Source organism: Ranitomeya variabilis, chromosome 3, assembly GCF_051348905.1.
Source record: "Ranitomeya variabilis isolate aRanVar5 chromosome 3, aRanVar5.hap1, whole genome shotgun sequence".
In the NCBI taxonomy this organism is placed as follows: Eukaryota; Metazoa; Chordata; class Amphibia; order Anura; family Dendrobatidae; genus Ranitomeya; species Ranitomeya variabilis.
In genome coordinates this window covers 143,608,832-143,624,108 of record NC_135234.1, presented here as the reverse complement: position 1 = coordinate 143,624,108, position 15,277 = coordinate 143,608,832, and the positions used below count along the sequence as shown (strand labels likewise).

The 15,277-nt window shown below is 35.3% G+C and overlaps 1 protein-coding gene across 4 annotated transcripts in view; it reads left to right on the top strand.

Annotated features, from left to right (window-relative positions):
- Window positions 1–11,388, top strand: part of NLGN4X (neuroligin 4 X-linked) — a 605,880-nt gene extending 594,492 nt beyond the window's left edge. For 3 of the 4 annotated variants that reach the window (XM_077294722.1, XM_077294719.1, XM_077294720.1), the window contains one exon: window positions 8,094–11,377. In XM_077294722.1, coding sequence (XP_077150837.1) covers window positions 8,094–8,934 — 841 coding nt within the window. In that variant the 3' untranslated portion in view covers window positions 8,935–11,377. Of the gene's footprint in view, window positions 1–8,093 lie in introns of all 4 variants that reach the window. The other variant, XM_077294721.1, reaches the window with a different exon arrangement.
- Window positions 11,389–15,277: the final 3,889 nt, after the last annotated feature.

The following is a 15,277-nucleotide window of genomic DNA, read 5'->3' as shown; positions in this document are numbered from 1 at the left end:
GATGAAACTGAGAAAATGCAGAATGCAAGTCACATAATGGTCAAAAAATAGTTTTTTTGTTATGTACACACACAACTTTTTACCTAATAGTGAAGGTACTCTTTAAAGGTGAAGATCAGAGAGACTAGCCTCTGTGACAACAATGTGGAAAACAGTGGAAAACATGAAACAATCTAATCTTTGTAATGTCAATTGTGCTATAACAATTGATCTATATTTTTGCAAATGTATGAATTATTAAATTATGTATATTTATTGGAATCATGTTTGAGACTTCAACTGTTCCCTGTTTTTATAAAGCTGTTAGTCCTACATTGTCAATGTTTTACCTTATCTTTATTATATTTACATTTAACTCTAGTCTCCTTGAGAAAATGTTATGCTGCAAAGCAAACTAAACAACCTATAAATACTGTATTTTCTTACATGCTGGTCTCTTGTGTCTACTTTGGCACACCGACATTGTGAAATGTCATTGACCTTTGGAAGTCCAGAAAAGCACAGAAACATCTGGACTCTACTGATTTTCTGTTAGAAATGTCATATGCTTCAACAAAAGAAAAAATGTATACCATTAATAAGTAGGTAGAAAAGGTTAAAGTTATTGGTGTTATTTATTTAATGTTTGTAACAAAGGTATTATAGTACTGGCACTGTAACATAGTTGGTTGAGTCAGAGCTGTAGATTTGCATTGTTAGGTACTATATGTTTAGTAACTAGCTGTACATCTTTTTGCTGACCTGAGATAGAAGAACATAGCATCTCCTGACAGGTGAGAATGCAAAATCTCAGCTGTACACCATAGCTGACACATTGCTGCATCAACCACAATCGATGTTGGCGCTTACCATGGCAATTTAACCCCTTAGATCCTGCTGCTAATATTGACAGCAGCATGTGGATGGTTAAGAGAGCTTGAGGGCTCCTTCTTTAATCCCATCTTTACCTTGAGATCATGATCGCGTGATCCTGATGGTTGCCTCCAATCCAAGACCAAATAATGGCCAGCTATAGTGGTCTGTTCAGATGTTAGCACCATTTTAGTGGTAACAATGACATTTTTCCTTTTTATTCCCCTTTGTTGATTGCTGAAAAGCACCTGAAGGCTCAGAGCAATGTACCTGACAATAGCTTTGAATATGCTGACCAGTGCTGTTTTAAATATCATTTTTGGGGAATTTCTAGCTTAGGGAATCAGCCAAAGTCACCTAAAATTTGAATAGGTTTTTTTTTTTTTTAAAGTGTAAATTTCCCGGAAAAAATGAAAAACTGCTGCTTCATTTTTCAATCATCAAACTGCAAAATTATATTTTTTAACATTTTTGTGTAATAGGACTATCTAGATTAATTGTAGAAACATTCAAAATTTGAAAATTGCTATTTTTTATTTTTTGCCAAGTTTGTAATATTTTCATAAATAAAACACAAAACGTATCAACCTAAATTTGCCACTAACGTTAAGTATAATGAGTCACGAAGTAACAAGCTCTAAATAACAGGGGTATGTGTAACACGTTTCCAACATGTGCCATAGTAGTACGCATATATCGGAATCCCCATGTTTGGTGCAGGCTCCGGCGCTGAGCCCGCACCTTCCTGGCCACATGACAGATGATCTATACAGCTGGCATGTGCTTACAACAACCGCAGGTGGAATCGCGATCCACCCACAGCTGTTAGCTAGTTAAGTGCCGTTGTCAATCTATGACAGCTTCATTTAACTTGCGCTTACAGGAAGCAAATCACTAATCCCGCCCATAGATGACCCTCTCACATGATTGCACTCTGCATGACAAATAGAGGTCTGCAGCAAACGTCTCTGGTTGTCATTGCCAGATTGCTATGAGCACCGCCTCGTGTTCTGCTACATACAGGTGATCTGATCATTGCCTGTTTGTAGCAGTGATGATCAGACAACTGCAGCTTCTAGTCTCCCATAAACACTATTGTAGCATGCAAAAAGTAAAAAAGGTTTTAAAAATCTTAAAAAAATAAAAAAATAAAACTTTAAATCACTCCTCTTTCTCCCCATTCAAAACAAAACAATAAGAAAATCAAATATGCACATATTTGGTATCACCACATTCAGTATTACCTGATTTATCAATATAAAAAAAGATTTAACCCAATTGCTAAACAGCGTAATGAGAAAAAAATTCAAAATATCAGAATTAAGTTTTTTGGTCGCTGCTACATTGCCATAAAATGCAATAAGCGGTGATCAAAACATTGTATCTTACATCATTATTGTATTAAAAAAAACATCAGTTTGGCTTGCAAAATATAAGTCCTCACTCACTTTAGTGTCTGTGAACTTGTAATGACCTGGAGAATCATAATGGCGGGTCAGTTTTGGCATTTAGTGAACATAGTAAAAAAAAGAAACAGCTGTGGAATTGCATTTTTTTTTTTTTGCAATTTCACCGCACTTGAATTTTTTCTCATGTTCCAGTAGATGATATGCTCAAACCAATGGTGTTGTTCAAAAGTACAACAAAAATAAAGCCCTCATATGTCTATAATGGCTAAAAAACATAAAAGTTATGGCTCTGGGAAGAAGGGGAGCAAAAAACAAAAATGCAGAAACAAAAAATGCCCCGGGGTGTAAAGTGTTAAACATTCCTGATTTATTGAAAAAAAAAAGTGACACATGTCAGATTTGAAAAATTTGCCTTGGTCACTGGGGAGTTAAATCAGAAAAAAAAGTTAATATTTGCCAAAGTATTTGCAAAAGAAAACCTATGCAAAACTGCAATATTTAAATACCGTTGTCTTTCTATCATGTAATTGTTAGATCTGAAGGCCTATGTGTGTCTGAGATATATATCTGAGATCCATTTTTGTCTATGCCTAAACTTCCTTTTTTTACACAGTTAGACACACAAAGATACAAAAGATAAAATGCTGCTGCCACTAGTAGAGGAAGCTGAAAAAAATAATGTGTTGGCATGGAGTTTTATAACTGCTTATTAGTGAGGAGCGAATATACTCGTTACTCGAGATTTCTCGAGCATGCTCGGGTGTCCTCCGAGTATTTTTTAGTGCTTGGAGATTTAGTTTTCATCACTGCAGCTGAATGATTTACATCTGTTAGCCAGCTTGATTACATGTGGGGATTCCATAGCAACGAGGCAATCCCCACATTTACTTATGCTGGCTAACAGATGTAAATCATTCAGCTGGGGCATGAAAAACGAAATCTACGAGCACTAAAAAATACTCAGAGGACACCTGAGCGTGCTCGAGAAATCTCGAGTAACGAGTATATTTGCTCATCACTACTCCTTATACAAAAACCTTAACAAACTGGATCACAATAATACAGTGCAGCAAAGAGTCCACAAAGGACCAGATAATAATGCATCTTATTACATAACAATAGAAGTACTAGCAGTTGACTATTGCATATTTAGAATATTTCCATTTTTTTGTCTTGTAGGAATAGCAATACCCTATGACTTAGCTCTTTGCAGTGACCAGAGTTTTTTTTACCAATTTGTATATATTGTATAAAGTGGACACTGGGCGGGGATGAAACATTAAATCGATAATCAGTAGGGAGGTGCACATACCTTTGGCTATTTAATTTAACCTGACAATGTTTTAGGCTCAATTCATAGTTAATATACATTTTTGCAACCACTGTAGAATGAACTAGCATTCAGGTGATTTTTCTCTCTAAAGAGGCTATTTGCAAATATGAAGTAGTTTCAGGAACTGAGCCTACTTCATACAAAACATGGTATCTGCCCGTGACTTCATTGGCCGGGGTGTATCCTGATTGCTGTAATTTAAACACTTAAACACTGCTGTCAATCTCTGGAGGCAGTATTTACATGAAGTAAGTGCTGAGATATGTACCATTGACTATCTACCACGCGAAGGGTTAGCATTTTAGCCGGGGGCCCGTGATGCTGCTGTTTTGGTCCTTCATTGAAACTTAGGTACAGAGAGAGCTCCATAGGAGATCCACGATTGCCCTATATACTGCAATGCCATAATATTTAAGTATGTAGTATAAGCAATCAAAAAATCTCAGAAAGCAAACAAATTAGTGTTTTTACATCTATAAAATAGTTTTAATAAATATAAAAAGTGTATAATCTAAAAATTTGAATCACATATTTTCCATATTTTCGGGCCGTTTTTGCATACTTATCTTCCAGTGTGCACCCCCACACATGTCCTTTCACCACCGGTGTTCTATACAATATCCACACTCTCCCACCTTCCTTTCCGTTTTGCACCATGGCTGCTCACTGGCTTTCTCTCCCTATGCGGCAATGCCCTGTGATATGAGGCAGGGAGGGGAGTGCTTATTGATTCACATTTGGGGAAAAGGTTTTTTCTTCCGGGATCCCCTGACCGGGTGCCACACTGTGGAGCTTGCCTGCGTTGATTATCGGGAATGGGCCGTGGGTGCGGCCTTGGTATGATGCATGAGAATTGGGAGTGTCTATGCTGACGAGTAAGGTGCCGTCTTTGGGTGACGTGCCGGGGTAGCCCTGTGTATAGAACCTGATTGGCTGAGGAGAGGGTGCTGCCACTGTGTGACATACCGGTGGAAGCCCCGTCTGTAGAATCTGATTGGCCATTTCAGATCATAAGAACGCTATGATGCCGGACCTTAGACACACCCCCAGGAGGAAGCAGATGCGAAATACGCGTCGGGGTAGCTGAGGTCTAGCGTGCCATGAGGCAGGAGAATGGCAGGTGTATCCAGGTAATATGTACCGAGTAGATTAGATTATATGCAGTGTTTAGATATACTTCATGTGTGATGTTTATGAGGCTGATGGGAGGTGCAATAATTTGAGGCCCTACTGGTTATAACTTAGTGGTGGCTTGTCTTCCCTGTGTCTGGGTGATTTTACCTGTGTCAACGATACCTATTAGTTTGGTGAAATTTTGTGGCATGCACAGGGCATTTATAAGGCATATAGGTGTATGATGCTTGGTGGTTTCGTTTTGGAACATCCAGTGGTAGCCAATTGCCCTATATAGTAGAGAAATATATATTTTCTCTGGGAATGGATATTTGTCTTATTAGACTTGATAGTAATTATTCTGCATTGTCACTTTAAAAACTTGGGGTATTTGCTGCAAAAGAAAAAAACTGCTTTCAATGACTAAAGAAATTGCCATGAGCATCTACGGACATGTGTGTAGCAGAAAAAGCAGCTGATTTTGTCTGGACACCTGCTGTTTTCTTCACTGGCCTCTATTATGTTATTTTGTTCTGGTTTTGAGGCACTGATTTTAATTGTGTGTATTGTTTATATGTAAATAAAGTTTTTTTTGTAAATTAATTAACACTTCGTGACTGAGTACAGTTTAATAACTTTACAGTCAGTATGGTAATATCAAATTTGGAGTGTTGTCCATCCTCAGTTTAAAGGAAATGGGCTGGTGCGTTATGTTTACAATTAAATAAATCTGTCAGTTTGAATAATATTAACAACCTCCAAATATAGAGTCAATCTACAGGTTACTAGCATTACGACAATTCACCACAGCTATATTGAAAGTGGAGCACCCAGGAGAAAATTAACTTTATTCCTCCAGGGTGTTGCCTGTTTTTATTTATAAGGTTGTTATGGTATGGCTGCCGTTGTCACTCTCATTACAGTGAGGGCATCTGTGATTAACCATATATCTGCAGGTTAAAAGCATTCTCTTTCCTACCATTTACCAAAAATTTATGTTTATAAAAGTATTGAAACTGTATTTTAACCCCTTTCTGCCCTTTGACGGAATAGTACATCCAAGGACAGAACACCTCCTTTGACGTGTTTTAACCAGCTGACATGTGCCCGCAAAAGGCGACGGTGGAATCGCGATCTGCCCATGCCAATTAACTAGTTAAATTATGCTGTCAAACTCTGACAGCGGCATTTAACACGCGCTTCCAGCCATCTGGCTGGAAATGTGTGAACTGGTGACCCCGTCACATGATCAGGGGTCATCGGTGCATTGGCATAACAAACAGAGGTCTCCTTGAGACCTCTATGGTTGTTGATGACAGATTGCTATGAGTGCCACCCTGTGGTTGGCACTCATAGCAATGCAATAATTCTGCTACATAGGGGTGTTCTGAGCATCACCTCTATGTAGGCGAGCTGATCAAGTTGTGGCAGCTTCTAGTGTCCCATGGAGGCTATTGAAGCATGCCAAAATTTAAAAAAAATGCTTTTAAAAATATGAAAAAAAATATAAAAGTTTAAATCACCCCCCTTTCGCCCTGTTGAAAATAAAACAATAAAAAAAATCAAACCTATGCATATTTGGTATTGCCATATTCAGAATTGCCTGGTATATCAATAAAAAAAGGATCAACTTGATTGCTAAATGGCGCACCAATAAAAAAAGTAAAAACTCCAGGATTACATTTTTTTGGTTGCCGCGACATTGCATTCAAATGCAATAACGGGCAATCAAAGAACATATCTGCACCAAAATGGTATAATTAAAAACATCAGCTCGGCACGCAAAAAATAAGCCCTCACCCAACCCCAGAACACAAAAAATGGGGACGCTACTGGTATCGGAAAATGGCGCATTTTTTTTAGCAAACTTTGGAATTTTTTTTCACCACTTAGATAAAAAAGAAGCTGGACATTTCTGCTGTCTATGAACCCATAATGACAGGTTAGTTTTAGCATTTAATGAACCTAGCAAAAAAGCCAAACAAAAAACAAAGTGTGAGATTGCACTTTTTTTGCAATTTCACTGTAATTGGAATTTTTTTCCCATTTTTGAGTATATGACATGCTAAAACCAATGATGCTGTTCAAAAGTACAGCTCATCCTGCAAAAAATAAGCCATCACATGGCCATATTGACTGAAAAGTAAAAAAGTTAAGGCTCTGCGAAGAAGGGGAGCGAAAAACGAAACAGCAAAACTGAAAAAAAGCTGGGACCAAGAAAGGGTTAAATGGCATAAAGAAAAAAAGAACAGCAAGAATTGCGATTTTTTTCATTTGCCATTCTGCTAGAAATTTGCAATTGGAGGCTAACAAATTGTCATTCATACCCCAAAAGACTATCAAAAAAATACAAACTCAATGCGCAAAAAACCTAACCCCTAAAACAGCACAATGGACAGAAAAATAAAAAGTTACATGATAACAGAAGCAAATTTATTTTGACATATTTAAGAAATCTTTTTCACCACTAACCTAACAAAAAATAGCAACAAATTTGGTGTCGTCATAATCGTGCTGATCTGTAGAATCATGTTGCCAAGTCATCTTTACTGCACAATGAATGATGTAAAAACAAAACCCCAAAAGCTATAGAAAAAAATATTTTTTTTGCAATTTTGGAACACTTGGACTTTTGGCAACTGCTTTATCTGAATCTATTTCTTTGTGTGCCTATTCTGTATTACCTAATAATAACTGAAACCTAAATCAAGTAAAAATATAATTTTTGCAGTTTGTTAATATATAAATAATTGCATTTTCTATTCATTCCTATTTAATAACTAGTACAATAATTTTTGTGCCACTAGGGAAAAATTGTTGAAAAGCTTTTAAATTCTGCAGAATTAATGATCTTTTAGGTTTGCAATCTGAAGACATAGTGAGTAAAAGATAAAAACAAAGCCATGGTTATGGCAATAAAGAAACACTCACTATATAGCAAATGTGTTGTGCCTTGAATTCAGATAAATTATAACGCATGTAAAGTTCCAGAATGTGTCAAAAAGACAAGTTTTGAAATCACATAATAGATTTCTTGAAATGACCAGAACAATAAAAGTTAAATTGGAACATAACTTATGTGGTGAATAATGTTTTTTTTTTACATCTACATGGAGCTTATTTTATTTAGTTTTCAACTGGGACCTTTACCAATTCATCTAGTTGTAATTTGCTTCATATTGTACAAATTTTAGATATATTTTTAGTTTTATATAGCACAGTACATTGGGTATATTTACATACCTATGCTATATTATATAGTTTTTATGAATAGAATTACATATATCAAGTAATTTAATAAGGATATGCTGAGAGTAACAACACATTTACTCTAATGTTGTAATACATTTACTATAAAATTCTGATTTATATTCTTTTATTTTTAGTGATCCAAACAAGCCAGTCCCTCAAGATACAAAGTTCATTCATACTAAGCCAAATCGATTTGAAGAAGTTGCTTGGACGAAATACGACCCAAAAGACCAACAGTATCTCCATATTGGTCTCAAGCCAAAAGTAAAAGACCACTACAGGGCGACAAAAGTGGCTTTTTGGTTAGAGCTAGTGCCACATTTACACAACCTGAATGAAATATTTCAATATGTTTCTACAACGACAAAAGTACCCCCGCCAGACATGACATCATTTCCATATGTTACCAGACGATCTCCTGTAAAGTCAAGAGCTACTACAAAACGTCCTGCAATGACACCAGCGAATAACCCTAAAGAAACACAAAAGACTGTCCTGGGTGAGACTACTATTATTGCTGAAGATAAACGAGATTACTCAACAGAACTCAGTGTCACAATTGCTGTTGGAGCATCCCTTTTGTTTCTAAATATCTTAGCTTTTGCAGCTTTGTATTATAAAAAAGATAAAAGACGTCACGAAACCCACAGACGGCCAAGCCCTCAAAGAAATACCACAAATGATATAGCTCACATTCAAAATGAAGAAATTATGTCCTTGCAGATGAAACAACTGGAGCATGATCATGAGTGCGAAGCTCTTCAAGCACATGATACTCTACGGCTAACCTGTCCACCAGATTACACCCTCACACTAAGAAGATCACCTGATGATATCCCTCTCATGACTCCAAATACCATAACAATGATTCCAAACACATTAACAGGGATGCAGCCATTGCATACCTTTAATACCTTTAGTGGAGGCCAAAATAGTACTAATTTACCCCATGGGCATTCCACTACTCGAGTATAGCTTTGCAATGTTTTTCATCCTCCTGGAGAAAACAAAAACAAACAGAAAACTTGTGAAGAATTAGAAAAGAAGGAATTATTTTCTTACTTATTCCTTTCTTGAGGAATTGTCCAATATTCATACAGATCAGTCGAAGTGTGAATTGTGTACAATGCTGTTATGATAAAGCTTATGAATTTATCCCTGCTAGAAGAATTTAGAGAAACTTAATATTCTGAGCAATCTCCTAGAAGAAAATGGATTTATTCCTCTCTATCATATATGATGAAAGAAGCTGCTGTGGAACAGACAAACATTGTTACTGCTTTGTTTTTGTTTTCCAAGTTCTCTATGTGCCATAAAGAAACAAGGGGCTCTTGTTCAGACATGTTAGTATATTGAGCTTTTTATGAAGCCGTTATTCACGATGGGAAATCTATTTAAAGCAGAGGACTGACTATGCAGAGTAAAAATGTATAGCTCTGGCAGAGAAAGTAAATGCCATCACGAACTGTATTTAACGTAAAAAAGCATATTTGTATAAATGTAAATAGCTGTGAGTTACAAAAAAATATCTTTTATTGTTGTTTTAAGTTTAATATAAGAACTTTTAGAGAGATTGTGCTTTTAGTTGTGACCTACGTGTATATACATTAGTCAAAAACCATCTTTATTGCCTCCAGAACAAGAAAAAAAAAGGGTTTTCTTCTTAATAACTTGTCCTCAAACAAGAGGTATGTGATTTTATAATATAATTCATTTGTAGGAAATAATGCAAGCTCACTTGAAGATGACATTTTGGATATGTTACAAAATTCCCCTTTGCGGTAACAGATATGCATGTGCAATTTTACTGTACAATTTTATTTTGTTTTTATTTTAAGCAATATTTTACATTTTGCTCTTGTTTTATGAATTTCTGAAAAATTGGTAAATGCTCAATGATAACGAATTTAATTATAAATGCATATGAGAATGTTTGAAATCGTTGTTTCCATTAAAATCCAAATATCTCAGAGTATATTATTAGCGAAACTACTAAAAACAAAAAAAAGAAATCCAGATGGAGCATACTATTTGCCTCTGCGTTTATTATTTGTAATATTAAGAAAATGATTACTGCAACATGGTTTCAGATTTGTCTTAACTGAGGCAATGCCTTTGCCACTATGCCTAATGTTTGTCATATAAAATGTGGGTCAACATTTATTTCTCGTTTTTGTTTATTTTTTTATTACTGATTATGTACTTGTCACATAAGCAATGCACATTATTGAAAGTTAAAAAGACAGACCACCAAATGATTTTCAAATAAATTCTAAACATTTTATTGGAATGTTCTGTTATGTTTTCTCTTTTTTAATCCAACATTTTCCTTATATTATTTCAACAAGCCAAGTAATAAATTGCTTTAAGGGCTCATGTACTTGGATGTACAGTATTAAGTATCCATACAAGTTGCTTGGAGCCGTTACGCACCCACAGCAGCCTATGGGGTTAAATAACACTTTTGTATCTTTCCAATTTCAGCTAGTAGGAATCTGAAGAAAAAATACATATTTTATAAGATGCCATATTAAAAAGGAATTTAAATTAGAAGTATTTTTAAATAAATTCTCTTTGTACAACTATGCTGTACAAACCGACTGTAATGACTATAGATTTGTAACACAAAAATAGTAACAGGGACAGTTCATCAGGCTTTAGTCTATTTCAGTATTGTCTATTTTGAAAAAATAATACTAAATTCAGAATTGGAAAATTGATACTTTCACATACACTATTATACCCCCTATTTTTATTGCTCCATTAAAATTATTTTGTTTCTGTGTTGAAAGATCAAATCAGAAAAAAATATTATTTTTAGTAATGTAGTCTATTAAAAAAATGTAGAATTGAAAGTTAGGTTAAGACTTGCTTCCCACTAGCACCATTACTTCTGTTCCTAACAATGCCGTGATAGCTATGTCAGATACATTTTCAAACTGTTCTTACCATATTAAATTATACTACAATCCATTAGGTTTCCATCAAGATTGTAGTATTTTTGAAGCTAAGAAAAAACTCTGCACACTGTGCTATTCTTGCCATCATTAAATACCAAAAACTAATATTGAAATCTATAAAAAGCCTTACAATACACTAGGATTAATGGTGATATTTATACTGTCATCCAATATGTAATATTTATTATTTTAAGACCGAAAATGTTTAAATGTGTATTACATTTGTTTATGGATATACAGTACTTTAATTACCAAGGTCTTAATATGTATTAGTAAATTTCTTCATGCCGACGTTGAAGAACTATATTAGCACATTGTGTATAAAATCTCTAAGGTTATTGCCAATTTTTCAATGAATGTATGGAACAAATTGGGCAAATGTAAAACATCTGTGTAAAAAAATTCAATTATTTGCTCATTAAATATGTTCAATAAACATTTATTTCTGCAAAAGCAGGAAAACAACTTTTACATTTTTAAACATGGATTACATACATCATTCACATACATATATTTTTAACGTGTTCCACAGGGTGTATCACATGTGACTAAGAGGGGATGAAAACAGAGATATAAAAAGAGACAGTCCTGTCCACATGATGTTACACCTTTCTAGGAACATGCAAAAAGACATGGGGTTGGTAAAATAGCAACACGGTATTAGTGGAAAGAATGTTAGCATAGACTGTAAGCTATTCTGAGAGATGAGTGTATAGTTTGACTTTGATCACTTTTATTGACTTTTTACCAATGAAGAGACTTATAGAAAAGAGAAGCAGTAGAGCGCTAAAATTACTAAATGGATAAATAGATCCGTTCAGTTAATAATTGATTTGTGAAGACAGTTCTGCTTTACTGTGAGCCACATAGGAGGTTTTTGAAAAAAAAAAAGGTATGTACTGGAAAATAAACTGGTGTGAATGCAGCATGGAATCACATTTTCACACAAGCCACTAAACAGAAAAAAACAAAGACAGAAACATAATAATAAAATACCCTACAGTAAAATAGTAAATAGCATAGTACATGAAAATAATGAACGGTATTTACTTAACATGTTTTCGCATTTTTTTAAATAAAAAAAGTTAACTAAATAGCATACATTATTTTCATGCACTATGCTATTTACTCTTTTACTGTAGGGTATTTTATCACTATTTTTCTGTCTTTTAATTTTTTCTGTTTAGTGGCTGGTGAGAACATGTGTTTACATGCTGCATGCATACCAGTTTATATCCCAGTTCATACATTTTGGGGTTTTTTTCTGTCTGATTGCATCATGTGCATATAAAAGGTGTGGCCGGCCTTTGTATTAAGCTGGGCATAATTCATGTGGTCTCTCTCGACCATGCATTTACAAGTTGGTCGCAATCCGTCTCAGCCCTTATCTACATGCACGTCACTTCACAAACTTAATTTTTAATATTAAAAAAATATTAAAAATTTACGTTTTTAATATTAGAGTAAGGACTGTCTCAATTATGGTCACCGTGATGTGGTGGGATGGCTTTTGCATATTTTTTTTTTTTATCAAGAAACATGTCAACTAAATACTGTATATTATTTTCATGCACTATGCTATTTACTCTTTTACTGTAGGGTATTTTATCATTACATTTCTGTCTTTGCTTTTTTTAGAAGAGGTTTTTGAGCAGTAACTCAGAGAGAGCAGAATTTTGGAAAGTTATAAAGCCAGAAGTAGCAAAAAGTAGTAAGTGCAAAAATCGTAATTATCCAAAGGTGTTTTCGGTGTCTATATAAACCTTTAGATCAAAAGAATGAAGACAATTCTATAAGGAAAAATTGCTTTGGTAAATTATTGAACCAGAGTGATATGAAATAAAGTAATTTATAGTTCAGAAAAAAATAAAGCCTACACAAAAACTACATACAGCCAAGCTGAAGACAAAACAGTGAACAGCCTTTGCCTACTTGGGATAAATATTGCCAACAAAAATATATCGACTATGACTCATTTTAGTATCTGAACAAGAGAAAAATGTATTACATATCATAACTAGTGATGAGCGAATATTCTCGTTACTCGACATTTCCCGAGCACGCTCGGGTGTCCTCCGAGTATTTTTTTAGTGCTCGGAGATTTAGTTTTCATCGCTTCAGCTGAATGATTTACATCTGTTAACCAGCATAAGTACATGTGGGGGTTTCCTGGTTGCTAGGGAATCCCCACATGTAATCAAGCTGGCTAAGAGATGTAAATCATTCAGCTGCGGCGATGAAAACTAAATCTCCGAGCACTAAAAAATACTCGGAGGACACCCGAGTGTGCTCGGGAAATCTCAATTAACGAGTATATTCACTCATCACTAATCATAACCTTCACTATTTTATTTTCCAACATTGCAATAAACTCTATCCTGCTTATAAATAAAACAAAAATTTAAGCTTACAGATACTTTATATATTAAGACTAAAAGCACATAGATCAACTTGACAATACACACATGATCTTGACCAATTAAATTATAAATTGACAATGACAAGGCAAGAAATAATGATTTCTGCTAGAAACACAATATGTCCTTCCAATATATATTTCATTAAAGAGGCCGCCATTGAAGCAATTATAGCTTTTCAAAGTCTTGGCATCTTAGCTGTTAGTTTGTTTAGGTAATCTCCAGAAATGTCACCACATGGCTCCTTCAGCTTATTTCACAAGTGTGATTAATACTATGCTGTCAAAAGGATTGAGATCTGGTGAATATGTGAGCCAGTAAATAATAGAAAAGTACTATACGAATACTTGTCTTCTAAATATATCATGCATAATATGGGGTGATGTATTGAGTTTGGCTCCCAACAATCACTATCCAAAAGGTAAGGTATGGTATTGCAAAATGTAATAGTATCCTTCATAATCTTCATAATTAAAAAAGGGAGTTTCCCCAAATTCTTTATGTTGAACAGGATGCACACTTAAATAATGGCTGAAAAGAGGAATAAAACATTTTTCTCATTGTTTTACCCTTTTGTTGATATTAGCAATGAAAGTATTTGCTTCAGAAGAATCACCGTTTCTTCTAACATCATTTTTTTAATCTCCAAGTAATATGGAACATCAATTGCAACAATGTTTGCACCACTATATATATATATATATATATATATATATATATATATATATACCTTCATCTTAGGAGGCAAAAGTTGCCATCCAAAACATGCAATTTCTGGCATACCTTATGGAGAAATACAGGTGGCTCTCACAAAATTAGAATATGATCAAAAAGTTAATTTATTTCAGTTATTAAATACAAAAATGAAAGTAATATATAGAGTCATTACAGAGTAATCTATTTACAGTTTTTATTTCTTTTAATAGTGATGATTATGGCTTACAGCCAATGAAAACCCAAAAGTCAATATTTCAGTAAATCAGAATACTTTATAATACCAGCTTGAAAAATGATTTTAAAATTCAAAATGTTGGCCTTCTGAAATGTCTGTTCAGTTAATGCTCTCAATACTTGGATGGGGCTCATTTTGCATGAATTACTGCATCAATGTGGTGTGGCATGAAGGCTATCAGCCAATGGCACTGCTGATGTGTTATGGAAGGCCAGGTTGCTTTGATAGCAGCCTTCAGCTCACTGTTTGGTCTGGTGTCTCTCATCTTCCTCTTGACAATACCCCATAGATTCTCTATCCGGTTAAGGTCAGTCAAGTTTTCCTTCCAGTCATGCATAGTGATACCATTGTTTTTAAACTAGGTATTGGTTCATTCAGCAGTGTGGACAGGTGCCATGTCCTCCTGGAGAATAATATTTCCATCTCCAAAAATCTTGTCGGCAGAGCAAAGCATGAAGTGCTCTACAATTTCCTGGTAGACAGCTGTGCTGACTTTGGTCTTGATAAAACACAGTGGACCTAAACCAGCAGATGACATGGCTTCCCAAACCATCTGTCATGATTTGCTTAGTTTGTGGGATTAGGTAGTTCAGAGGTTAATCTGGAAGGCCTCACGCTGGGATTCTGGGAGGCTTCTTATAGCCTCATTGTGGGGTCATTCTTCATCACTTATACTTTGACCCTTGGCCGAGTGTGTGTGACCCTGTTGTGCCTGTGCCTGTGCTTTGTGCCTGTGCTACTTTATGCTTGATGGTGCTGATCTGGTTCTGTCCCCGTTAGGAGTTCTGCCTGTCCCTCTTGAACTGCCCTGCTATTTCTGTGTATAACTCGTTGCCTACGTTCTGACTATTCTCTGCTCGCCCCTCCTGTACCGCGCAGCCCTCTCTGTGTATGACCCCATTTGACCTGAGTTCCCCCTCTACTTCAGGGTCCCTGTAGCATCTTGCACTCATCTCTAGCAGCAGGATGCTAAGCCACACCCCCTGTGG